This window comes from Moschus berezovskii, chromosome 26, assembly GCF_049115385.1.
Source record: "Moschus berezovskii isolate FMDL1 chromosome 26, NW_MosBer_1.0, whole genome shotgun sequence".
NCBI classification, from domain to species: Eukaryota; Metazoa; Chordata; class Mammalia; order Artiodactyla; family Moschidae; genus Moschus; species Moschus berezovskii.
In genome coordinates, this window is record NC_142485.1 from 11,812,206 (window position 1) to 11,839,926 (window position 27,721).

Genomic DNA, 27,721 nt, shown 5'->3' on the forward strand with positions numbered 1-27,721 from the left:
TCTTTACCACTGAGCCACATTGGAAGCCCCCTCTATTGTGATACTCTCTTATTAATTGGAAGTAAATGACAGATGGCTGCCTTCAAAAACATTCTCTTAAATTTAAGTTGATATTACTGTTTTTAAGGTTTATTTCCCCTTTCTGAAAAATATTGCTATGGGCTGTGAAGCAAAGTTGAAGTCTGCGGCTTCCAAAGAAGGAATCGTCAAAGATCAAGTATAACTTTTAAACTTTATACATATTGGATGCAGGGAAGAGTTTGCTAGTTCAGTGGTTCTCAAAGTGAGGGCCATGGGCAGCCGCACTGGCACCGTCAGGATGCTTACTAGAAATTGTCAGGCCCAACCCAGACCCACTGAATCAGAAACCGTGGACCCAGCAAGCTTGTTTTCACAGGCCCTCTAGTGGTCCCGATGCCTGGTACAGTGTGAGAACCGCTGTGTTTTTGCCTTGTTATAGATCTGTGAAAGCTCTGGTGACTCTCTGATTCCCTGTGAGGGAGATTGCTGCAAATACTTCCACCTGGAGTGCCTGGGCTTGTCATTACCCCCTGATGGAAAGTTCGTCTGTGTCGAGTGTAAAACTGGTGAGCATCCCTATTCTGGTAGATACGGGGCGGTGGGTGGGGGTATGCAGAGCCTCTGTCTCCTCTGACATTTCACTGTCTTACTCATTTATGGAGCTTGAATCTCCTCTTCCATAGCTGTTCAGCAGTTAAGATCTTTCAGTGATTAGGCTTCCAAAAAAAAAAAAAACCAGTTAGCAATATTATTGTCAGATTTCTTCCTTGACCATAAAACCTGTCAATTTTTTTTGAGATGCATTTGTGTTTTATCTGAAGAACTGTAGAAAGTTTGTAGAGTGAGTTGTTTTTCAGCTGGGTTTGCAATTTTTGTGCTCAATAGATCGGTTTAAAATCCCTTGACTTTCATACACCAGAATATGTGTCCATCACAAACTGTAACCATGGGGAGCTGTATTTTTAGTGGAAAGATGGAGGAGCCGGAAATTGGTTTGGGGTGGGGGTCACCATTTATTTCTTTTACCCCATATGTAGGCTTCCACCAGTCAAAATAATTTATAGAGAAAGAAATAGGTAAGTTTTTATTTCTTCTGTATCATAGCCTCGCTTCTAGGTTAAGTCATGGAAAGCAGGATATTACCAGTAATGTAAGTGAAAAGTCACCTGGTTGTGAGATGGCCTGGTAGTGCTTCTAGGAACCTGTTTGTATGTTTTTGTGGGTTTTATTTCAGTTTTGCTGTGAGGAACTATGAGCCAGTTGGATGTCAAGTATTTATGATATGCTGACCTTATCTTTGATACTTTATTATTTTCCTACTCTTTTCCCCCCTTTATTTGGATTCTCATAGATATTTATTTATACTTTTTTACTTGTATGCCTCCAAAAATCTTTATGTTCCAAATTCCGTTAGAACAGTAACTTTGTTTTTAACCAAACACTTCCTAACTGTCAGCTGCTTTTAATACTTGGCATTTTTATCTTCTTATCTTGTTTGATCCTCGTTACATTATGAGATCACTACTATTATTATGTCCATTTTATAGAGTGTGAAACTGAGGTTTAGAGCGTTTGGTTCCCAGCCTTGCCCAGAGTCACAAAGACGTACATGGTGAACCTGGGGTTCGGGCCCAGGAGGCAGAGCTTGACCCCAGAGTCCTTGCTCTTTCCCATTGCCTTCTGCTACCTTGACCCAGTAGATGGGGATCATGTATCATATATCTTGACCACACCCACACACCCTTACTTATATACACAGGCAAAAATGAAGCTACAGAAGCTGTTTTAAAGAAATAACTTATATTTTTCCCTATGTAAGGTATCATTTTATTGATCACATTTAGACTCAACAGAAAAACTTTTGTACAGTTTGCCAGCTGACAGCCTCAGAGTCAAATTATCTACACATTGTTTTATTTGGCCTTCAGAATGAGTTCTGAACATGTAAACACAGAACAAGTACGTACTCTTGGTTCCCCATCTTCCCTACCATGCCCTTTTTCTGAAACCCTGTCAGTCAGTCATAGATGTACCCGGCACAATTAAGCTTTCAAATTTTCAGCCTGTAGTTTAAATTACTGTTGGGAAGGACCATGTATCTCAGTATGAAAACACTGTTAGGGCTTCTCTTCTAACTCTAGAATCTAGCAGAAATCTGCCAACAAATGTTAGATGTAATCTAATTTGGTACACATCTACTAGAAAATTTAAGGAAATTTGCTTTAAAAACAATTTAAGTAAAACAAAGTTGGAGGACTCATACTTCCTGATTTCAGAATTTACTACAAAGCAACAGTAATTAAAACAGTGTGGTACTAGCATAAAGACATAAACCAATGAAATAGATTAGGGAGTCCAGAAATAAACTCACATATATGGTCAAATGATTTTTTAACAAGGGTGCAAACACTGGTCAATAGTGTTTTCAATAAATGGTGCTGGGAAAATTGGATCCACATTCGTAAGAATGAACTTGGACGCTTACCCTATGCCGTATATATAGAAATTAATTCAAAATGATCAAAGACCAGAACATAAGAGTTGAAAGTATAAAACTCATAGGTGAAAACACCAAAAATAAATAAATAATCCAGTTCAAAATTGAGCAAAGGACTTGAATAGACATTTCTCCGAAGAAATAACACAGATGGCCAGTAAGACATGAGAAAATGTTCATTCTCATTACAAACATCATTAGTAATCCAGGAAATGCAAGAGTAACTTTTTTAAATTGCTTTTGATACATTTTTTATCACCTGAAAATCAGCTGGATACCAATGTGGTACACTGCCAACATATTAGGAATGTAAACTCAGATTCTTTAAGGTCATTTAGGAAGTTTGTTTGTTTGTCAAAAGATAAACACATGTAAAAAGTATTACAGGATACATGCCTGATAAGTTCTTATACTTCTACTTTCCATTGTTTAAGGCAAATGTGACTTCTGGATAGAAAACATTTTCATTGGCCCTTTTGAATAAAATGTGTAACAGGCAGTTTTACTTGTTACTTTCTTATTCTAAAGGAAGACCATGTCCTAGTGGGGCTTCCCTGGTAGCTTAGTTGGTAAAGAATCCACCTGCAATTCAGGAGACCCAGTTTGATTCCTGGGTCAGGCAGATCCCCTGGAGAAGGGATAAGCTACCCACTCCAGTATTCTTGGGCTTCCCTGGTGACTCAGAATCCGCCTGCAATGCGGGAGACCTGTGTTCAATCCCTGGGTTGGGATGATCCCCTGGAGAAGGGAAAGGCTACCCACTCCAGTATTCTGGCCTGGAGAACTCCATAGACTGTATAGTCCATGGGGTCACAAAGAGTCAGACATGACTGAGCGACTTTCCCGTGTCCTGTGAGGAGGGAGAGCAGTGGAACCATCCCCATGCTAGAACCCTAAGCCTGAGTCTTACAGGGGTTTATAGCTCAGCTCTGTTAGTGTAATGGCACCACTCGTTACAACAATTTTCGTTTATATTAGACTTACTTTGATCATTATGAAAGCCTGTTTCATTTTTACATGGAGCACTTTATGCATTCAGTTCAGTCGCTCAGTCGTGTCTGACTTTGCGACCCCATGAATCGCAGCACGTCAGGCCTCCCTGTCCACCACCAGTTCCCAGAGTTCACTCAAACTCATGTCCACAGAGTTGGTGATGCCATCCAGCCATTTCATCTTCTGCCGTCCCCTTCTCCTCCTGCCCCCAATCCCTCCCAGCATCAGAGTCTTTTCCAGTGAGTCAACTCTTCGCATGAGGTGGCCAAAGGATTGCAGTTTCAGCTTTAGCATCAGTCCTTCCAATGAACACCCAGGATTGATCTCCTTTAGAATGGACTGGTTGGATCTCCTTGCAGTCCAAGGGACTCTCAAGAGTCTTCTCCAACACCACAGTTCAAAAGCATCAATTCTTCGGCACTCAGCTTTCTTCACAGTCCAACTCTCACATCCATACATGACCATTGGAAAAACCATAGCCTTGACTAGATGGACCTTTGTTGGCAAAGCAATGTCTCTGCTTTTTAATATGCTATCTAGGTTGGTCATAACTTTCCTTCCAAGGAGTAAGCGTCTTTTAATTTCCTGGCTGCAATCAGCATCTGCAGTGATTTTGGAGCCCCAAAAAATAAAGTCTGACACTGTTTCCACTGTTTCCCCATGTATTTCCCATGAAGTGATGGGACCAAATGCCATGATCTTAGTTTTCTGAATGTTGAGCTTCAAGCCAAGTTTTTCACTCTCCTCTTCACTTTCATCAAGAGGCTTTTTAGTTCCTCTTCACTTTCTGCCATATGCATTAGGTAAAGCCAAACCTTTTAAACTTTAAAATAATTTTCTTTTAATTTTTTACATTTCTAAAAGTTATTTTTAAAACAATAGTATTTCTTTCTTATCTACCCATATGTTAAAATATAATTTGAAGTTATATATATGCAGTGGGACAACAGCAACCAAAAAAAAATCCTGCTATTCTTTATTTCTGTAACAAAAACAATTTTTTAAAAAACTTGAACATCACTGTTTATAAGGACTAATTTTGAAAAATTTTTATAATTCACCCAATGTAACACTGCTGTATTTTATGTCTGCAACAAAGCCAGTTAAAAACAACAAATATTTGAACATTACAGTTATAAGTACTGATTTTAAAGGATCTTTATGACTTAGTCAAATTGTAATGGTTAGCTACTTCCAAAACCACATCTAACTTTCTGTAAAAAATCAAAACAAAAAACTATTCCTTGAACATTTTTTTCCTTCAGAATTTTTATAGCATCATAAGAAAAATGGGCAAAAGACCTGAACACTTCCCAAAAGATGAATCCAAATAAATAGCCACTTACAATTTCCTTATGTCACACAGACACGAAAACGCCAATCCTGATTTTAAAAGGCAGGTAATGACAACTTTTGGTTGTTTTTTGCAGTTACAAACAATACTTCAGCCAACATCCTTTTACATGTACAGGTCTTCTCTAACACAGACAGCAAGTAGAATGTCTAGGCCACAGAGTGTCTGTCTCCTTTCAGAATGGATACTGGTCTGCTGCCTTTGAGCTAGTTCTTTCCAGCTTAACTCGTACCGGCAATGTATGAGTGCCTGTTTCACCACACCCTGATCAACAGCCAGCACTATCAAACTCTTTACATTTTTTTCCTATTTGATGAATTTTTCGAATGTTACTTGTGGTTTTAATTAGCGTTTGTCTGATTACTAGTAAAGTTGAGCATTTTGGCATTTGTTTATTGGCTGTCTGTCTTGTTTGCTTTCTGTAAATTGCCTGTTCACACCCTTTGCCCACTTTTATATTAGCCATTTCTATATTGATTTATAGTTCTTTATAGTGGTTCAGTTACTAAGTCACGTCAGACTCTTGCGACCCCATGGACCGTAGCCCACTAGGCTCCTCTGTCCATAGGATTTCCCAGGCAAGACTACTGGTGGTGTGCCATTTCCTTCTCTAGGGGATCTTCCTGATGGAAGGGTCAAACCCTGTGTCTCCTGCATTGCAGGTGAATTCTTTACTGCTGAGCCACCAGGGAAGCCCATAAGTCGTGATCTTTGCTTCTATATGTTACATATATTTTCCCCATGATTCTTCTTTATTTTGTATTGATTGGCTAATGCATGGATGCTAAGTTGCTTCAGTTGTGTTGGACTCTTTGTGACCCTATGGACTGAGCCCTCCAGGCTTCTCTGTCCATGGGATTCTCTACTGGCAAGTATACTGGAGTGGGTTGCCATTTCCTCCTCCAAGGGATCTTCCCCACCCAGGGATCAAACCCAAGTCTCTTACGTCTCCTGCACTGGCAGGCAGGTTCCTTACCACTAGTGCCATCTGGGAAGCCCAATTGATTGGTTAAGGCATAGCTGATTTGTATTAGTTTCAGGTGTAAACCATAGTGATTAGAATATACTTCTTTTAAAGTTATTATAAAATTTTAGCTAAATTTCCTGTGCTGTACAATATATCCTTGCATCTTACCTATTTTATTATACATAGCAGTTTGTACCTTTTAATCACCTATGTTTATCTTGCCCCTTTTCACCATACCTCTTCCCACTGGTAACCATTAGTTTGTTCTGTTTCTGTGAGACTGTGTTGTTATATTTTTAGATTCTACATGTAAGTGATAATATCACATTTGAACTCTTTATATAGCAAAACATAATCCTTTATCATCCTTGTTCGTTTTATTTTTCTATGTCTGTTTGTTTTTCACTTTTCCTGTGGTGTGTTTTTTTTTTTTTTTTTTTTCTTTCTTCCCCATTCTAATTGTTTCTCTCTCAAAATGTTTGGCAGATTGACCAGTGGAGCCATCTGAGCTTCCGAGTTTCTGTATTGGTTTCTAATTTTAGTTTCAATTTCCTAGTTTATAGAACTATCATATTTTCTATTTATTTTTGTGCCAGTGTTAATAAGTTCTGTTTTTCTAGAAATCTATTCATCTAAATTTTCAAATTTATGCAAAAAGGTTGTGACGTCCTCTTATTTGTTTGAACATTTGTAGGATTTGTAGTGATGCATCATTTTGCATTTCTGATGTTCATAGTATTGCTGCTTTTTGTCTAGTTTTTTATTAGTTACTTGTTGCCAGGGATATCATCAGTTCTTTTTCAGAGAACTGAGTTTCACTTTTGTTAGTTTTCCCCAGTACATATTGACCTCACCCACTTCTTGCAGAGTGCGTTCACTGGCGCAGAATTCTGGCTTGGTAACAGTTTTCTTTCAGCCCTTAGTGATAGCATCCCCTGGCTTCCAGCTTTCTCTTTCCATCAGCTTTCAGTCTTGTTTCCCTAAAGGTGATTTTAATATTTTCTCTTTGTCCTTGATTTTCTGCAGTTTTAATAAAACATCTAGCCATAACTTTCTGTTTTTATTAGGATCATGAGTTTTCATTTTATGTCTGATCTTCCAGTGGAAATTATGATTATCTGATGACATCTGTCTTTTCACTGGTTGTTTCTTCATTCTCATTTGGGCAGACCTTGCCACTCTCAGGTGTTGGAAAATTCTGCTCTAGGTTTTCTATGGACTCTATTTTAGTTGTAAAGTGAGAAGTGGGGATCTAAATTGCTTTTAGTGCTATGTGTTCAAATGGATGATCAATTACTGTAGAAAATCAATTATTCTAGCAAGTTTTATTGTCGTATTTTAACTATTTTCAGCACCTTTTTGTATATTAAAATCTCACAAATAGTAGTAGAATCTGTGGAGGGAGGAGTTAGCTCTCTGATAATCAGTAGCTGCTTCTATTTAATCCAGATTTTATTTAAACTGTGTTCCTCACCAATTTTGCAGGACAGCACCTGTGTTTTTCATGTAAAGTGTCTGGTACGGATGTGAAGCGTTGCTCTGTCAGCACTTGTGGGAAATTTTACCATGAAGCCTGTGTCCGCAAATTCCCCACGGCCATCTTTGAATCAAAAGGCTTCCGCTGTCCCCAGCACTGCTGTTCTGCCTGCTCTATGGAGAAAGATATCCACAAAGCAAGTAAAGGTAAAACAGAGCTAAGAAAGGGGACAACGTTTGGGGTTGTTTTAAGTGCAATGGCAAACAGTAAGCACATTATTATAAACAACACTGGGCATCCTCCCTTTGTTTATCTATAGCTATTGCAGCTGGGCCACAGTAGATAGTAAAGTAAGTGGTAAATAGATAGTAAAGTAAAATAAGATAGTAAAAAACACAGTCGTATCCGACTCTCTGTGACCCCATGGACTGTAGCCCACCAGGCTCCTCTGTCCATGGGATTATCGTGGCAAGAATACTGGAGTGGGTTGCCATTTCCTTCTCCAGGGGATCTTCCCCACCCAGGGATGAAACCTGTGTCTCCTGCATTGGAAGGAGGATTTTTGACCACTGAACCACCAGGAGAGCCCTAAGATAAGTGGATGCTGCTACTGCTAAGTCGCTTCAGTCATGTCCGACTCTGTGCGACCCCATAGACGGCAGCCCACCAGGCTCCCCCGTCCCTGGAATTCTCCAGGCAGGAACACTGGAGTAGGTTGCCATTGCCTTCGCCAATGTATGAAAGTGAAAAGTGAAAATGAAGTCGCTCAGTCATGTCTGACTCTTAGCGACCCCATGGACTGCAGCCTACCAGCCTCCTCTGTCCATGGGATTTTCCAGGCAAGAGTACTGGAGTGGGGTGCCATTGCCTTTTCCAAGATGCTGCTGCTGCTGCTGCTGAGTCACTTCAGTCGTGTCCGACTCTGTGTGACCCCTTAGACGGAAGCCCACCAGGCTCCCCCGTCCCTGGGATTCTCCAGGCAAGAACACTGGAGTGGGTTGCCATTTCCTTCTCCAATGTGTGAAGTGAAAAGTGAAAGTGAAGTCGCTCAGTCGTGTCCGACCCTTAGCGATCCCACGGACTGCAGCCTACCAGTCTCCTCCATCCATGGGATTTTCTAGGCAAGAGTACTGGAGTGGCTTGCCATTGCCTTTTCCAGGTACTAGGTTCTAATTCAGACCATGAGAAGAAAATTCCATATGTTCAAAATTACCCTGGAAATTCCTTCAACAGGTGCCACCATTTCTCCAGCACTGGAGCAGACACAATTTTTTTGAGTGACCTCTAGATGGGCACTGCATTTAGGGACCATACAGCATAGGAATGGCAGAGCCAAACTAGTGAGGAGATTTTCATTCTACTATAACCAGCATCACACTGGGTCCCTAAAGATCTCCCTTTGTGTCAGCAGATGCCTTGTGACCTAGGTTCCTCCCTGACCGTCTTCCAATAGGTCGCATGGTGAGATGTCTGCGGTGCCCGGTCGCCTACCACTCCGTAGATGCTTGCATTGCTGCCGGCAGCACCCTCGTGTCTTCCTGCGTTCTCATCTGCAGTAATCATTCCACACGGAGCAGTAGCTCTTCCTCTGCTGTAAACGTAGGCTTTTGTTTCGTTTGCGCCAGAGGTGAGTCTCAGTCCTTTCTCTTCGGGTCTTTTTGGATTCATTGGTATATTTCCCCATTAAAATCGAGTTCCAGGAATACCCCTAAGAGAGATGAACACTTCCAGCAACCAGTCCCTTTTGTTACATTAGATACTCAGACTGTTAGAATATTAATCCTTCCATAAATTAAGCTAAATTCTGCTTAATTTCTTAGTAACTTAGCATTAAAGATGAGTCCTCAGTGTTCCTGTTTGGAGCATTAAAAGATTACAATTGACCCTTGAACCACATGGGTTTGAACTACCCGCATCCACTTGTGTGCTCTGTTTTCTCAACGTGTATTCCAATACTTCGATCCAGTGCTGGTGGAATCCGCAGATGGGGGAGAGAGACAACTGTAAAGTTACAGAGGAATCTGACTGCGTGGGGGTCAGCACTCCTAACCCCCACATTGTTTGAGGGTCAACTTTCTTCACTTTTCCAAATAATTCTTCTGTTTGAAGTAGAATCTTCTCATGTCATATTATGTAATCCAGAGTTTTCAGCTAATTTAGATTTCACTTGCAAGGCAAGAAGAGCACATTTATTTTTCAATTATTTATGTTGTATTTTATCATGTTTTGGTCTGGCATCGGGGGAGGCCTGATGGGATACAGCCAAGGCAACATATGGGGTGTATTAGTTAAGATCCTGCAGTGCAGGCTTTCTTACTTGCCAGCTGTTGATATTTAAGTCTGCCAAGAGATTGATCAATTAAAAACAATATTGTGTCCCTGAGGGTGTCAGTGAACTTGATTTCGTGATAAATCTAAAGTAGAATTTCTTGAGTTGAATATGATATGGAGTATTCAGCTTTACACAGTGTCTCAGCTGTATTAGTGTAATGTTTAGTGTAATCTATGAAGTGTAAGCATTTTAGAAATAACTATAATATCCCCAAACACAGTTTGTTTGGGTTTTTTGGTCATAAATGCTGAGTTTTATAAACTTCCCTTAGTGTGAAATTCTTGAAAGGACTCTATGGCATGTCAGGCCTATTAGATTATGCTTAGCCCATATTGAAAAAGAAGTTTGAGACCTTGTTTTCTTTTATTAAAGAATTTTTTATTGGAGTATAGTTGCCTTACCATGTTGTGTCAATTTCTGCTGTACAGCAAAGTGAGTCAGCTCTATATTTACATATATCCTAACCCTGTGTTTGGATTTCCTTCCCGTTTAGGTCACCACAGAGCACTGAGTAGAGTCCCTTGTGCTGTACAGGAGGTTCTCATTAGTTACCTACGTTATACATAGTGGTTGTGTTTTGTTTTGTTTTAGGAGACAGTTCTTTCAATTTGGTGAAAGTACTATAAAATACTTTTAATAGAATTTAGCTAATATGATAGACTTTGAGTTGTTTTACTTTTGTGACTCTCATTAAAAAAAAAAAAAAAAAAGACCAGAGGAGGTGGACAGTAAAGGACTAACTAACTGGTAGTCCTTTTTGTAGCAGCCTGCTGAGTCAGTGTACACACTGCTTTGAGTTGGCATGTTTGGCAAGCATGTGGGGCAGCTGCCATCAGAGAGAAGTGCTGGGTAGAGCATTGAGGGTAGCTGTATTCTGCCCTGAAGGCTGGACGGCACAGGAAGGAGAAGATTGGACATGTCTCATGCCACATTGCATTAGCCAAAGAAAATGTCAGCATGTGCCTTGTCCATCTCCCCATTCCTAAGAAAGGAATGATAGGGTGAAAATACTGAACTAACAACTGAGTGACTAGCTTTAGAGGCTTTCAAATAGATGAGTGTCAGTGATAACATAAAGTCTCTGTTGCTTTGTAAATATTACTTTTACTCACTTTCACTTGGAGTGATGGAGGGGAGGGTGTGTGTGTGTGTGTGTGTGTAACTGAGCCAACATTTTATTAATAAATATTAAGTTTATTAAGTTTAAAACTATAGTGTTAGCTTACTCGGGAGTACATTCTGAATCAAGTACCATCAGTAAGTATATCAACCAATATTTTCTTTTGCTCTATTTCATTAAATAATTGGGTTACCTTTAAAGCAGGTATTTTTTTATTTAAGTAAGGTAGACAGTGACCCCTTGTCAAGGAACCCAGTTTTAGAGCAAATTCTAACCGTTTTAGGTTTAACTTGAATGCCTTGATTAAAAGCTTGAGATAATGGAAACTCCATGTTTTAACAACAGGATCACATTTGGATTTTATCAATTTGGCAGTTATTCTGCAAGATTTGCTGTACTGAAATGCCTTTTTAAGAACAAGATTAAATTCCCAAATATTCTAACTGCAGCTTTGCAAAGTAAACAGAAACTTCCATTTTCTTTTCCAGCATTTTTACAGAAAATTATTCTAAATAGATCAGATGCTAGGATTTGAGAAGGGCTTGAAAGTTCTCTAGAAGTAAATGATAATGTGTTCCTTTATCAGTATTTATAGAGGGTCTCCTTTTTTAAGGGGATCTAGAGTCAGACACAACTGAGCGACTGAACTGAACTGAACTGGATGGTAATAAATCCACACTTATTAAAAGGGATACTTCAGTCCTTTATGTTTTGGCATTAGGAAACTTAGCTTGTGTTGCAGTTGTTCCTCCCGCTGCAGAGGACTTTTGTCTTAGTTCTTGGTTGGTTGTTTAAAATCATTAAGCTAATTCTTAAAGCCTAAAATATCTGGAAGTATTTTTGGAAATACTTCAGTGTTTAGAGGAACAACCCACCTCCCCGGCCCCTCATGGTGTCATAGGTGCCATTTCAGTGCAGTAGAGATTCTTCAGCATTCCCTTTCATCTGGAGCGTGCTGTAAAATAAAAGTTACTTAACTAAGTTGTTCTTCCCCATTTAAAAGCCACTGTACCACTTTTCTCTATTAAATGTATGAAATTCATTCATTATATAACCTTTATTCAAAGATTCTTCTGTATTACCAATTAGCAATTTCAAGTTCCATTCACATGAGAGATATTTCCTGAATCTGTCTCAGTGTCAAGCAGCACCAAATGAAGATAACATCCACCAAAAATAATAAATGGCCACCCCTTTAGAATCAACTCTTCCCTCTTCTCAAAAAGATCTCTATGAAGCTGTTGTCATGATGTGTACTGTGAAGTCTTAGATTGTTATAAACTGTCTGATAACCACAAACAGAAAGTTTGCCTGGTCTTGCAGGTCCCTCGACTACAGGGTGGACTTAACTCGGGGCAGGAGGAGGAGGGAGGGAGGGGAGGTGTGTGCTACAGGTGGCTTAAAGCAGATGGTGTTTTCCCCCAATAGGACAGCTGCATTAGTGGATTGAAAGGACATTTTTATAAACCCTTAAGTTGGTTATTATCCTAGCAGGACAAAATTTTAAAGATTTGCAGTACCTCAGTGAAGTTCAACAACTTACAGCTTCTTTAAAATCATGTATCATACTGATAAGAGGAAAGCTTCATTGTCTGGCTGAGAAAGCTGGAATTTGAGGGTATCTAAAGATCTTAACGCTGAAACTCCAATATTTTGGCCACCTCATGCGACGAGTTGACTCACTGGAAAAGACTGATGCTGGGAGGGATTGGGGGCAGGAGGAGAAGGGGATGACAGAGAATGAGATGGCTGGATGGTATCACTGATCGATGGACATGAGTTTGAGTGAACTCCGGGAGTTGGTGATGGACAGGGACGTCTGGCGTGCTGTGATTCATGGGGTCGCAAAGAGTCGGACATGACTGAGCGACTGAACTGAACTGAAAGATCTTAACAGAGAGGAAGAGAGGCCTGATTCTGCCGTTGAGTGCTGCTTGATGTATTGAAGGTGACCAGTGTCTCTAGTGTGTCACGTAGACAGTTCTTATTTCCACTATTAAGTGATATGTCATTTTGTTCTTTGGGTTGTCATCATAGTCCTTCTAAACATTGAGGAACATAGCTCTGTTTTCCAGAATGGGTTTTCAGAATGACACCAAACACAGTTTAATCCTCAAATTAAATTAGAGGTTTTTTTCTGGGTGTGTAGATTTCTGTGTAGAGATTGAGTAGGCATTGAGTAGCCTAAACTCCCCTTACTAACTGTAGAAAGCTTTTCCTGTCAGAACTTTCTTTCTCTTCATATTCTTTTCCCCCACCTTGAAGCACAGCTCCATAGTAGGTGTTGGTTTATTTTTCCTCATGGAATCATGGGTAGTTTCATTGCAGCTCACATCTTTCTGTTTGTCTCGTATAGGGCTGATAGTGCAGGACCATTCAGACCCCATGTTCAGTTCCTATGCCTATAAGTCCCACTACCTACTGAACGAATCAAATCGTGCAGAGTTGATGAAATTACCTATGATTCCTTCTTCGTCAGCTTCCAAAAAGAAATGTGAGAAAGGTAATAATCAAAATAGTTTATCTCTTACTTTTATTTTTGCATTTCCTTTTTTTTTTTTTTCTCTTTAAATGAAGGGGGAAAATGTATGCCTGTCAAGCACCATCTGTTGCTTTCAGTAAATTCTACCTTGGTGGCTGTGACTGTCTTCATATGGCTGCAAAATTATTAAAAAGGGCTTAAAATAATTCTGCTGTTACAAATTTTTACTTACACTTCTTGAATAAATTTTCACACATTCTATATATCTGTAGTTATTAAAATTGAAAAACTAGGATTCTGCTTAATATAGCAATGTATTCTGAGACCTTTCGCCTGAACCTACCATTCATGTTAGAATAGAAGAGATAGGATGTAATTTGTTACTAACTTTCAACTAAATAACAAGATAGGTTATTAAACAGATGGGAACAAAGATAACTGACACTTAAAATTTTGATTCTGGAATACATTCTTTCATTTTGTTTCTTAAATGTTTATGATGAAAACTAATTGCCCTTCTCTCAGGAGACAGTGGTGGGCAGCTGGGAGAATACACAAATACTGGAGCTTGAAAGGCAGCCCAGCGGAACTGAAGAATAGCTTATGGATAATTTATCCACAGAGAACCAAGAGCTAAATGTATATATTTATATTCTCCCAGTTAATTTAATCTATGGAAGAAAAACCTTGTGTTTTGCCTTACAGAGCCTACATGTAATACAGAGGGGAAAAAGTAGTTTAACAATAATGTATTATTGGGGGAGTTACTATTCTAGAGGGTAAAATAAATAACCTAGAAGGTGAAGGCCTTTTCCTGTATACATTTCCGTTATTATCTGGGGCCAGGCTCAGAATCTTTAAAGAAAATTTAATTCATTTTTTTTTTCTTTCTCTGTGTTGCCTGCTGCTGATGTATGTTTGCTGTTTGTCAGACATCTGAAGTAGCGACCTATGACTAAAGGGAAGTATAACTAAGCAAGTTGGTTAGAACCCATGGAGAAGGAGGTTGAGAGACTATTGACTTTTTTGTCTGTTTTCCATTGAAGAAGTCACAGTATGGCATCTTACTGGTGATACCACCTGTTTCCAAAACAAAGATGGACATGGGTCTGACTAATTCCATAGTGCAGTAAAATTAGACTACCTGAGGCATTTTAGGAAATGCCTGATTTCCCTGCTGGCGCCTTTATAAAATTAGACAAATTCAATTGTTGCTTACTTTGTGTTCAGTACTCGGTATTGGACTTGACATGAATTGAAATTATTTTGAGCCCTCTGTTTGCTTAGCTTGAACCGTTATCTTTCTTCTCTCGCACCCTAAAGCAGTTTTCTTGCATAGCACCAAGGTGGAGTGTTCATATTTTTATTTTTCTATTTCCCTGTGTATTTTTGTCAAAAAATCATGATGATTTTCACTGATGATTCAGGGTCTGTATTTCCTCTGAAATAAGATTTAAAATTCAGGACTATTCCATAATGTTAAAAAATGGCCAGCCTGACTTTTCCACATCAACTCAAACAATCACATGTCCTCAAAGCTATTTGCAAAGACCGCTCTCCCTACTGGTCATTTCTTTCTGATGGAAAAATGAATTATTTCATTTTACTTTAAACTTACAGAAGAATTCCCTACCTAGGCTGAGACCACTCAGGCAGCTAATCTCTAGGTTGGAGAATTGGAACAATTAATCCACATTGAGATCTGCAGACAAAGGGGAAAATCCAAATGATGGAAGTAAAAGCTTTTAAGCAGAGGAAATATAGTAATTTAATTCATCACTGATTGTACATGGATTTTCTTTTTGTTTTTGTGTTAATTAGTTAGAAGTTTGAAAGTCTACAGGAAGACAAAATTTTCTGGAAAATTGATAGCAAACGCTCAAAAGGTTGGAGCATATAATTTGATAAAGTTGTATAGTGGGCTCTTAACCTTTTGCTTATAAGTCTTTAAATCTCAGTACACTCATGGGTTATAGACTTGGTTTTCGAATGGAAAGATGATTTTTTTTTTTTTACAGTAAATGTCTTTATTGTATTTCATCTTCAGGGATTAACATTCTTCTCTGTCACTTGTTGAAATACCTAATCTCCCCTCAAATTTCTTTAATTTTTTGCATTTAAAAATAATATTGTTTCATTTGCTGCACCTGTTTTCGTCTTAATACAGAGATCATTTCGTGTTTTTAAAAGGACAGGATTTTGCTAGGCTACTTAAAGAGATCTCCTTGTATGTGATACTTGATTCTACCTGATACTTATTTCATGCTATAAAGCAGTGGTTCTCGATATGATGTCAGAAAATATTACAAACAAAATTTTGAACTATGTTTAAAGAAAGTCTAACAGAATAAACCATTTGTGCAAAATACAGTTGCATGAGTTTCTCTGTATTTGGCTATGATTTTAACAATTTAATATGATGAGACTAGTTTTGTTACTGGGATCTGAAGCTCCAATTGGCTATTAGATATTTCTGTAGTTAATTAAAACAAAAAATAATTGTGGCTTTTAAAATGTTTTTTTGGTTTTGGTGGGGTTTTTTGGTTGATAAAATATTTGAAAACATGAGTCCATGGGAAAGGGGATCCTTGGTGATGAAACAGTTGCAAACCACTGCTATATAGCCTGTTTGACTTTCTTTGTCTTTCCTGAAAAGGTAATGATAATGCAATCACAAATTCAAGATCCTTTTGCTTTTTTGTATTCTTACAAGTGAAGAAAAAAGTAGTGGTCAGCCTCTTGGCTATTTTCATTCTCACTAGTATTGTTATAAAGGGATTTAGTTAGCTGTGCCACTGGATTAAAATACAAAGATGACCATTGTTTACTTTCTTAGCTCTCAAGGAGAAAAAAGAATACATATTTTTCTGAAAATCTGTTCTCACATCTACTCAAGTCTCAAGATTTTATGCATCTATTTGTCATACGTTAAGTCTTAACCCCCGGCTAAACCAATGCCTCAGTAGTCCTCATTTCAGAGGGGTGAAGAGTCATAGTTTTCCTGCTCACGGGTCCTCACACGCTCTGAGTTTCTGGCCACTGAAGCCCTCCCTAGGAAGCACTGAAGTAGCTAAATCTGTTTACTGTCTTGTATTTTAATCCATCACTACAATATAACTCAATCCCTTTGTTAATTTCTCTCAATCTGAATCACATTTAATGCACTGAAAAGATAACTTTCTTGTCTCTCTCTTTCCTCTTTTAGTTATTAAGACTGTTTGTTTGTTTCAAGGTGGACGACTGCTCTGCTGTGAGTCGTGTCCAGCCTCCTTCCACCCGGAGTGCCTGAGCATAGAGACGCCCGAAGGCTGCTGGAACTGCAATGATTGCAAAGCTGGCAAGAAGCTGCATTACAAACAGATTGTTTGGGCCAAATTGGGAAATTACAGGCAAGTTTTTCCAAGGACAGAGAGGATGTATTCAATCACTGTTGAGTAGTTCACAGTCTGTACAAGCGTGGCCAGGAAACAGGTACAACACACAGCACAGCCACTTCCTCAGAACAAGAAAGAAAAGAAACATTTTTAGTCTGCGTTTCTAGAAGACCGGGAAGGTTAGCGGTTGTTAGATTCCCCCACCCCCTTTTTTTTTTTGGTTGATTGGCTTTTGTTTTTAAGTTCTGAAAGTTATTTTATCCTAATGAACTATGGTACTAATAGGATTTGGAATAAAAGATTTCAGATGGATTGTGGGGAAGACTTTTTTTTTTTTTGTATTCTAATTAGATTTATGTTCATTTTTGGTTTCTAATGAAATTAACAGTTTATATTCTGGCCAAAATAACTCTTTCTGACCCTAAGTCTGTTTTATTATAGTTCTAGCTAGAAGCTCTAAACTGTGTGCAAAGAGGGAGCTTTTTAGAATTTAGAGAGAGAGGTTGTTTCATTAGGAGCCTTTAGTTCTTAAGGGAATGAAGCAAGAAGTATGCATGGTTGCCATTATTTTATTAAATCTTTCTCCTCTTAAGCCTATTTTTAACAAATCTTCACGCAAAAGGATAGTGGTGTGTTTTTTAAATTTTACATTCTACATTTTAAGGTGTATCTTTATTATTTTACTAAGAAAATGGATACTATTCAAAAGAACACAGTAAAGTTCTGCTTTTCAATTAGAATCCTAAATATGTTTCTATAGAATTTCAAACATGCTGTGATTTTTTTAAACAAGGGTTCTGTCATTTTCTCTGTTTTAAATACACTGCTTGCTCACCTATTTAACCTTAAAAACTTCATTTTTAGCTGAGATAAGGGGCATTGAGAAGCTCCCCTCCAACCAATTTTTTGAACAAATGACAGGAAACTTCCATGTTCTTTTTTTTAAAAATGGACAGTTATAAATAATTTTACACTTTACAGCAAAAGATATAAAGTTTTAAAAGGCAAATATCAAACCAGGTGAACTCTACTCTCAGTAAAAAAAGAAAACTACCTTCCTAAAGAAAAAAGGAACAGAGAAAGAGACAGTTTGCAGAAAAACAGCAAATGGAAAATAAACATGTAAAAAGTGCCCTGCCTCACTAAAAATGTACATGAAGAAAACAAAGTTTATTTTCAATTAACAGCCTGGCAGAGATTTAAGAGTACTAATTCTGCAGTTCAGGTGGGCCTGGAGAGACAAGGGCTCCTGTACAAGAAAGGCGTCACTTGACAGAACTGAACTGTGCACCCCTGGACCCAGCACTTCCCCTTCAAGGAATGTATCTAAGGAAAGACATCGGACAAACGGGCAAAAATGTCCTTACAGGGATGTTCATTGCAGTATTATTTCTAAGTGCAAAATTTTGAGGAATCCAGACGGTCAGTCAGTAGGGGATTTGTCAAATCCATATTGTAGGATGCCTGGAAGACAAAAGAAGGGTAATGCTTGTGGTAACATGGGAAAATGGCCACAGTGTACAGTTAACTTCAGGAAGCATGTTAAATAGTACATAGATTATCTCTCCGTATACTTATACAACTTGTAAAAATTGCAGATCTCGATATAATATGTTTGTATTATTACCTGGAGAAAACATCTAACATTAATAGTCTGAGGCATGAGTTATAAGGAGGAAGTGTGTTCAGCTTTTCTGTTACACATTCCTGACTTGTTTTAATTTTTAAAAGAAACTACATTGTTTTTTTGTGTATAAAACTACATTTAATAATTTTAAAGGTATGTCTTTTTAATTGAAGTATAGTTATAGCGTTGTGCTAATTTCTGCTGTTACAGCAGACTGACTCAGTTAGATACATACATATATTCTTTTTTTATATTCTTTTATGGTTTATCGCAGGGGATTGGGTATAGTTTCCTGTGCTTTACAGGAGGACCTTGTTGTTTATCCATTCCCTACGTAATAGTTTGCATCTGTTAACCCCAGACCCCCAGTCCTTCCCTCTCCCTCCATCCCCCTTGGCAACCACAGATCTGTTCTCTCTGTGAGTCTGTTTCTGTTTTTGTAGATAAGTTCCTTTGTGCCATATTTTAGCTTCCACATAGAAGTGATACTGTATGTATTGGTCTTTCTCTTTCTGACTTACTTCACTTAGTGTGATAATCTCTAGATGCATCCCTGTAGCTGCAACTGGCATTTTTCACTCTGGTTTGTGGCTGAGTAGTGTTCCATTGAATAGATGTACCACATCTTCATTCAGTCATCTACCAGGGAGCATTTAGATTGTTTCCATGTCTTGGCTATTGTAAATACTGCTGCCATGAACATAGGGGTGCACGTGTCTTGAATCATGGTTTTATCCAAGTATATGTCCAGCAGTGGGATTGCTGGGTCATATTGTAGTTCTGTTTTTAGTTTTCTGAGCACCCTCCATACTGTTCTCCATAGTGATCATACCAACTTACATTCCCAGCAACAGTGTAGGAGGGTTCCCATTGGCTCACACTCCCACCAGCATTTGTTATTTGCAGACTTTTTTAATGATGGTGATTCTGACTGGCATGGAGTGCTTTTGTAATTAAAAATATATATATTTTCCAGGAGGGGATAGGTACAGGTTTGATGAATAATAGATAAGATATTCCCGGATAAGAAATATCAGAAATAGTATAAGAAGGCTTTGTTGTTATTTAGTCACTAAGTTGTCTCTGACTCTTTTGCAACACTATGCACTGTAGCCTGCCAGGCTCCTCTGTCCATGGGATTTCCCAGGCAAGAATACTGGAGTCAGTTGCCATTTTCCTCTCCAGGGGATCTTCCCAACCCAGGGTCATCTCCTGCATTGACAGGTGGATTCTTACCGCTGAGCCACCAGGGAAGCCCCAAGGTCTTCAGATAAATTTCAGAATGTTTCCTTTTTAAAACTTTCTTTTGCCTTTTAAAAAAATGTAATTGACATTATGTTAGTTTCAGGTATATAGTATGATGACTCGACATTTGTATACATTGCAAAACAGTCACAACAATAAATGTAGTTAACGTCCATCACCATATATAGTTACAGTTTTTTTTCTTGTGGTGAGAACTTTTTTTGTGTGTGTTGAAGGAATGCACACCATTTATGGCAGGGAGCCAGGCTAGGAGTTCAGGACAGCTAGCACCCAAAAAAGCTGAACTTTGATGAGAACGGCGAAGATTTACTCTCTTAGCAATTTTCAGATATTCACTACAGTATCATTAACTATAGTCACCATGCTGTCCATTATATATTTCCTTTTTAAAAAACTTTATGAATATGAAAATGTATTTGACTTAATTTTAATACTTAAATTTTAATCACATGACATTTTAAAGAGGCCCAAAGCAGAGGTCCCGTTCACAGGCCTGATTTTATCTGCCTGATTTTATATCCATGGACTAATTGTTAATGTATTTTTTCCAGTCAGACCTCTCTGGGCCCCATGAAACTGTTTCTTTTCCGTCCATGGGATTCTCCAGGCAAGAATACTGGAGTGGGTTATCGAGAGTCAGAAAATGCCAGTTTGAATGGGAGCAGGCATTCTCCCATCAGTTTATTCTGATTAGCATCAGTTTATTCTCAAATGATTCCCTTGACTGCCAGGAATAAACTTCTGTATCTTGAAAGACAATCTTGGAATTAAGAATGTCACATTTGGAGAAAAACGTGACTTTTCCAGGACTGAAATCTGGTTTGGAATATTTTATTGGCCAATTCTAATGTTTCAGTTTTATTGTAGGTTCACTGTTAACCTTATTAGCATGCTTTATTATGATGATATATATACTTTTATAAATATCAAATATTAATATTTAAGGAGGAAATCAGATTGGGTGTTGAGGGCCTAGTTTGTTTAGTCTGTGTTCACCATTTCATTCGTTAATTCGTTCATAGTATGTTGTTAAATGATGTGTGGTTTGGGCAGGATTAAAGATAAGTGAGGTGTTCTGTGTCCTTAGATTTGCAATGAAAATGACAAAGTACGAAACCTATGTTTTTCGGCCCCCGCCAGCCGTGTAAAGCTTAGTGCGACTCTGCATCCTCCTGCTTTCAGATGGTGGCCGGCCGAGATCTGCAACCCCCGGTCTGTGCCGCTGAACATCCAGGGCCTCAAGCACGACCTGGGCGACTTCCCCGTGTTCTTCTTCGGCTCTCACGACTACTACTGGGTCCACCGGGGCAGAGTGTTCCCCTACGTCGAAGGAGACAAAAGCTTTGCTGACGGACAGACCAGTATTAACAAGACCTTCAAAAAAGGTATGCCGGACAACGTCCACCGTGGCTCAGAACCGACGCTCCTGTGTTGATCTCTCCCCACTCCTCACTCGCAGAGGACGTGTTTCTGGTGTTAGGGAGTTTTTACCAGGTGTTACGACCTGGCGTCCATAGTTTCCAGTCATGTTAGAACCACCTCACAATCCAGTCATTTAGAAAAACTTGTTCAGTGTAGTAGACTGCGCTATGTGCGTGAAGAAGTTTCCTCAGTGATCTTACTACAAACAGAGAGATTTTTCTGGGAACGCAGGGTCTCCTTAATAAGTGAAGCACCTTTGCCACAGAAGAGTAGTAAACACTTCCCATGAAGAGCCTTACAGCTGTTTCTGTAAAATTTTTTGTTGTCTAATTTTTTTAAACTTTTTTTTTTACTGTGTATTGAGGTAAATCCGATCTACAAATAATGTTGTATGGTTTCAGATGAAAGGCAAAGGGACTCAGCCATACATACCCATGTGTCCATTCTCCCCCAAATTGCCCTCCCATCCAGGCTGCCACATAACCTTGAGCAGAGTTCCTTGAGCTACACAGTAGGTCCTGGTTGGTTATCCATTTTAAATACAGCTGTGTGTTTGTCTCCATCCCACACTCTCGAACTGTCTCCCCACCCCCTGGCAACCATTAATTCGTTCTCTAAGTCTTAAACAGCTGTTTTTGCAACAAGTTGATGGGAAGTTTAGCTTTCTGGGTAAGAGTGAAGTGAATTTAAATCTGGTACAAGGTAAAATGCTGCTGTCAGATTCCTGTGCAAACCATTGAAGGGGGACCTCTTTTTGGAGGTGGCAGCTTGCACAGAGCAGTGTTCATCTGTAAACGAATTCTATCCCATTTCAGTGTTACTCTATCCTGGTGGTACATGGTTACTTCCAGGACACAATTTTGAACAGAAACCCTCAGGTCCCATTCGGTGCGTGGGGAAGGCAGGATGAAAGCAATTCTCCCAGTGGTTTCTGTTCATTTGGTGTGGGGTGTTTATATGCTTTGTCCGGTCTTATTGGCAGCGTTGGAAGAAGCTGCAAAACGTTTCCAAGAATTGAAAGCACAAAGAGAAAGTAAAGAAGCACTGGAGATTGAAAAAAACTCAAGAAAACCCCCTCCATACAAACACATCAAAGTGAGTCTTCACCCACGAAAACACTGGTGTTTGACAGACCAGGTGAAACTGCTCTCTTATTAGTTAGAAGGCCCCAACTGACTTGCAAAGACTTTATGCTGATTACGGCTCAGTCTGTGCAGAACAACCTGACAGCTTCTGGCGGAGCATCCGCTGGGAGCTGAGACCGCTGTGCCGGGAGGGCGGGGCTTTGACGAGCCAACCCCTCATACTGAGGAGCAACACTTTGATGGGAATTTCTGTGCTTGCTCCTCAGCCTGTCCTGTAACCAGCAAGAATATAGGGATTTAGCCCCTTTCTTCCAGAGAGCCCAGAGCTGTTTTCAAGTTTATGAAATTGTCATCAACTGGTAGAAAGGGAAAGACACAGGATAAATGAGGACTCGCATCAGGTTTGGGTATTTTTGTCAGCTTAGGAGAGGCAGCTGTTAATCTCAGTTTACTCAACTGGGGAAATCCTTTCTTAGGGTCACCCCTCAGGCGGTAGGCGGGGCCAGGCGGGCCCGGTGTCTCCGATGTCCTGTTCAGATTCCTCCCTCCCGCTTGTGATTTTGTTGCCAGGCCAACAAAGTGATAGGAAAGGTACAGATCCAGGTGGCGGACCTGTCAGAGATTCCCCGCTGCAACTGCAAGCCGGCCGACGAGAACCCGTGTGGCTTGGAGTCCGAGTGCCTGAACCGAATGCTGCAGTATGAGTGTCACCCGCAGGTGTGCCCGGCGGGGGAGCGCTGTCAGAACCAGTGCTTCACCAAGAGGCTCTACCCGGACGCGGAGGTCATCAGGACCGAGCGGAGGGGCTGGGGCCTCAGGACCAAGAGGAGCATCAAGAAGGTAGCACGGGGCGGGGCGGCGGTGGGGCAGACCGGGATCGTGCCTCTCAGAGCGTGTCAGTAAGGATTCAGTGCACAGGGATTCATGCCACAATTCTGAAACTTCTCAGGTTGAGAATTTGGTGCTTCTGGAGCAAGTAAGAAATGGCTAGAAGAGCAGACGGTAAAGAATCTGCCTGCAGTGTGACCCAGCTTTGATCCCTGGGTTGGGAAGATATCCTGGAGACCAGAATGGCTACCCACTCCAGTATGCTTGCCTGGAGAATCCCATGGACAGAGGAGCCTGGTGTGCTGCAGTCCATGGCGTCACAAAGAGTCAGACATGACTCTGACTTTCACTTTTCCTGTGATCAGTCAAAAGAAGGAGAAGGGACATTGGTCATTCTATCTTAAGTATTTTTTACTTGTTAAGCAAACTAGATTTAACCTAGGAAAAAGGAAGAATAGTTAAGAACATACTGGACAGAAACTAGCAACCCCAGGACTTTGCTCCACCATCATAATTAGCCATGAAGCCCCAGTCAAGTCACTTAACCCAAGGGTCTCCAACCTCTGGGATCCAGTGCCTGATGAACTGAGGTGGAACTGATGTAATAATAATAGAAATAAAGTGCACAATGAAATGTAATGCACTTAAATCATCCCGAAATCATCCTCCCCTCCCCATCCATGGAAAAACTGTCTTCTATGAAAACAGTCCCTGGTGCCAAAAAGGATGAGGACTGCTGGCTTAACCTCTCTGAGCCTCAGTTCCTTCATCTCTAAAATGGGCATAATAAACCCTGCCCTACATGTGTAAGAGTTGTGGCTAGTCTCAAATTAGATCATATATACAGAGCAACTAGAAAAAGTTGAGATCTTTAATACTTATAAATTATCTGTGTTCTTATACTTTGAGGTAATTCTTCAAAGCAGTCTCTTTGTTTAATACAGGAAATGCATGCCCATGGTGGAAAATATTTTAATCAATTGAAAATCACCAATAAATCCTACTATTCAAACAGTGGCTCTTCACCTTTAGAGACCCTGAGAATCTTCCAGGTCCTTGTTAAAATGAGTGTCAACTGAAATATTGGTGACAGGCCTAAATAATCTGTTTTAAAAGTTCGTCTTCTCCACCATCACCTGCTGATGTGTAGAACTTAGAGCCGTGTTCTCTGAGAGAAGATGGGCCTAGTGGGAATTTAAAATTACTTTTGGAGGAAGGAACAAGATGGCGGAGGGATAAGACGGCGAGACCACTTTCTCCCCCACAAATTCATCAAAAGAACATTTGAACGTGGAGTAAAGTCCACAAAACAACTTCTGAATACTGGCAGAGGTCATCAGGCTCCCAGAAAAGCAGCCCATTGTCTTCTAAAGGAGAGAGAAGAAATCCAGCTCCACCCACCAGAACACCGACACATGCTTCCCTAACCAGGGAACCCAGACAAGTCACCCGTCCAACCCCACACACAGCGAAGAAACTACATAATAAAGAGAACTCCACAAACTGCAAGAAGAGGGAAAGGCCACCCCAAGCAAAGCAATATAAGCAAGATGAAGAGGCAGAGAAATACCCAGCAAGTAAAGGAACAAGATAATTGCCCACCAACACAAACAAAAGAAGATATAGGGAATTTACCTGATAAAGAATTTCAAATTTTGATGGTGAAAATGATTCAAAATCTTGAAAGCAAAATGGAGTTACAGATAAATAACCTGGAGAAAAGGATTGAGAAGATGGAAGAAAGATTTAATAAGGACTTAGAAGAAATAAAAAAGAGTCAGTATACAATGAATAATGCAATAGATGAGATCAGAAACACTCTGGAGGGAACAAACAATAGAATAACAGAGGCAGAAGACAGGATTAGTGAACTAGAAGATAGAATTGTAGAAATAAATGAAACAGAGAGGAAAAAAGAAAAACGAATTAAAAGAAATGAGGACAATATTAGAGCCCTCTGGGACAATGTTAAACGCTCCAACATTCAAATCATAGGAGTCCCAGAAGAAGAAGACAAAAAGAAAGACCATGAGAGAATACTTGAAGAGATAGTAGTTGAAAACTTCCCTAAAATAGGGAAAGAAATAATCACCCAAGTCCAAGAAACCCAGAGAGTCCCCAACAGGATAAACCCAAGGCGAAATACTCCAAGACACATATTAATCAAATTAACAAAGATCAAACACAAAGAACAAATCTTAAAAGCAGCAAGGAAAAAGCAGCAAATAACACATAAGGGGATTCCCATAAGGATAACAGCTGATCTTTCAACAGAAACTCTTCAGGCCAGAAGGGAGTGGCAAGACATACTTAAAGTGATGAAAGAAAATACCCTACAGCCCAGATTACTATACCCAGCAAGGATCTCATTCAAATATGAAGGAGAAATCAAAAGCTTTACAGACAAGCAAAAGCTGAGGGAATTCAGCATCACCAAACCAGCTCTCCAACAAATGCTAAAGGATATTCTATAGACAGGAAACACAGAAAGAGTGTATAAACTTGAACCCAAAGCAATAAAGAAAATGGCTGTGGGATCGTACTTATCAATAATTACCTTAAACGTAAACGGGTTGAAATTTTCAAAAAGGCTAGGAAACAATAAAAAAATAAAAATAAAATAAAATTACTTTTGGCATTTTTCTGCCTTAAAAAAAAAAAATCACCTTTATGATGAAATGCTGTATAACATAGAATAGAAACTCAAACAATACAAAAAAGATAATAAAGAGTGAAATTCCTCAGTTCCTGCCCTCCTCACCAGAGAAGACCATTGTTCTTTAAGTTGGTACGTAGCCTGTTAGAACTTTTTCTGTGCAGTTAATACACACAAATGGAGAGAGGGCAATAAAAGGAGACCATGATAGTCCAGGCAGTGTGGCCTAACTGGGGTTGTAGTTGAGCAGGAAAGAAGTGGTTGGACTTGCATTTCGAAGGTAGCACCTGCAGGATTCGCCTGTGCAGTGGGTGTGTGGATTGGGTTGCTTGGTCAAAGGCCATCTGCATTTAAAGTGTCATCATCTAGGGACTTCGCTGGTGGTCCGGTGGTTAAGAATCCACCTTGCAGTACAAGGGACACGGGTTCGATCCCTGGTCTGGGTACTAGGATTCTGCATGCTACAGAGCAACTGAGCCTGCGCCACCACCACTGAGCCCACTGCCCCAGCTGGAGTCCGTGTACGCAACAAGAGCTCCCACGTGATGCAGCAAAGATCGCCACGCCACGACCAAGACCCGACGCGGCCACATAGATATTTTTTTAAATGTCACATATAATGCACACATTTTGATACCACTTAACACCCTGCATATCACTTGCAGGTTTTTAATTATGGTTTCAGGGGAGTTTGTGGAGCCATCCTCAAATCTACTCAGTTTAATATGGTGTTGACACCTTTTAACAGTAGTTATATTTATTCTAAACCATGTTTTAAGTTACTAAATTAATAATATAATCAAGAGAGAAGAAAAACAGTCAGGATTATTCTGCCCTTTAGCACCTGAGGAATTGCTTGTGGAAGACAATTGGTCATTTACAAAAGAGCTGAACATACACAGTCCCTGAACAGTATAGTCAGAAAGACTGTAGCCATGTGGAGAAGGCTTGGGTAAACTCAGAGTCAGGAGCCCAATGGGAGGCTGAATGTACACCATCAGTCCCCTTCTTTTCACACATAACAGATTCCTAAAAACGTGTGCCAGAGTCAAACAAGGGACTTTCTGTTATGAAGTGGTGTCTTTCTTAGAAATTAAAAATGTGTGTGCATGCTAAGTCGCTTCAATCATATCCGACTCTTTGTGACCCTATGGACTGTAGCCTGCTAGGCTCCTTTGTCTATGGGCTTCTCCAGGCACCAATACTGGAGTGGGTTGCCATGCCCTCCTCCTCCAGGGGATCTTCCCAACCCACGGATCTAACCCACATCTCCCACGGCTCCTGCACTGCAGGCAGATTCTTTACCACTGAGCCACTGGGGAAGCCCTAAAAAAATTATATTAAATACTAAATTAAACTGTCTTTTTGCTGTTGCCTTTAAGGATAGATTTCTAGCATTTTAAAATTTATTTATTTATTTTTGGCCATGCCTCATGGCATGGGAGATCCTTAGTTCCCCAACCAGGGATAGAACCTGCGCCTCCTTCATTGGTAATGTGGAGTCCTAACCACTGGACCGCCAGGGAAGTTCCAGATTTCTACCTTTTTAAAAGTTCTTTATTTTGTTATTTTCAACCACAGTTGAACTCACAGTTAATGGTTTTAAGTCCAGTAAGCAACTCTTTGAGTCTAAAGATTTGTCACTTTTTAGATGCCTAAAATATTTCTTTTACAAAATAACTAGACACATTTATTCACAACCACATCAAGCTGACAAGACTTAACAAGCCTCGTTTGCTATCAGCACTTTGACTTTTCAGTATTCACCAGTTTTCATAGAATAATAAATAGAAACCATAACTCAAGGTTTCAGACATTTAAAAGCCACAGAACCCTTTCTTCAAATGAAACCTTGACTTGAATCTCAAGTGTGTCAGACAAGTAAGGTGGAGCTGATCTGGTCTGAATTCCCCTCTATTCGGTCTTCAGTAAAGAAAACTCGCCATAAAATAAAGTGACACTAGGTGGCAGTGCAGCCAAGATGGCAATGAGATCTACCTGGGAGGGTGGTGAGACCAGGGACAAGGGCAAGATGTTTTCAGCAGCCAAGGTCCAAGTGTGGACCGCGTGGAGTGAAAGCTGTTCAGGGCCGACCGCGCGCAGTACGTGCCTGTGCAGAGCTGTCCTGCAACAGCATCACAGGCAGAAGGGAAACGCGGCTCCCTGGCGGAGCCTGTCCCCTCGGTTACAGTGGGGGAGAGAAGCCCCCAGAAGCGCACT

At 39.9% G+C, this 27,721-nt stretch overlaps 1 protein-coding gene across 3 annotated transcripts in view; it reads left to right on the plus strand.

Annotated features, from left to right (window-relative positions):
* Nucleotides 1-27,721, plus strand: part of NSD3 (nuclear receptor binding SET domain protein 3) — a 101,842-nt gene that overhangs the window by 65,776 nt on the left and 8,345 nt on the right. For 2 of the 3 annotated variants that reach the window (XM_055416606.2, XM_055416607.2), the window contains exons 12-19: nucleotides 461-587; nucleotides 7,318-7,515; nucleotides 8,763-8,936; nucleotides 13,118-13,264; nucleotides 16,476-16,632; nucleotides 20,693-20,895; nucleotides 21,915-22,027; nucleotides 22,588-22,857. In XM_055416606.2, the coding sequence (XP_055272581.2) occupies nucleotides 461-587; nucleotides 7,318-7,515; nucleotides 8,763-8,936; nucleotides 13,118-13,264; nucleotides 16,476-16,632; nucleotides 20,693-20,895; nucleotides 21,915-22,027; nucleotides 22,588-22,857 (1,389 nt within the window). The remainder of the gene's footprint in view (nucleotides 1-460; nucleotides 588-7,317; nucleotides 7,516-8,762; nucleotides 8,937-13,117; nucleotides 13,265-16,475; nucleotides 16,633-20,692; nucleotides 20,896-21,914; nucleotides 22,028-22,587; nucleotides 22,858-27,721) is intronic. The other variant, XM_055416609.2, reaches the window with a different exon arrangement.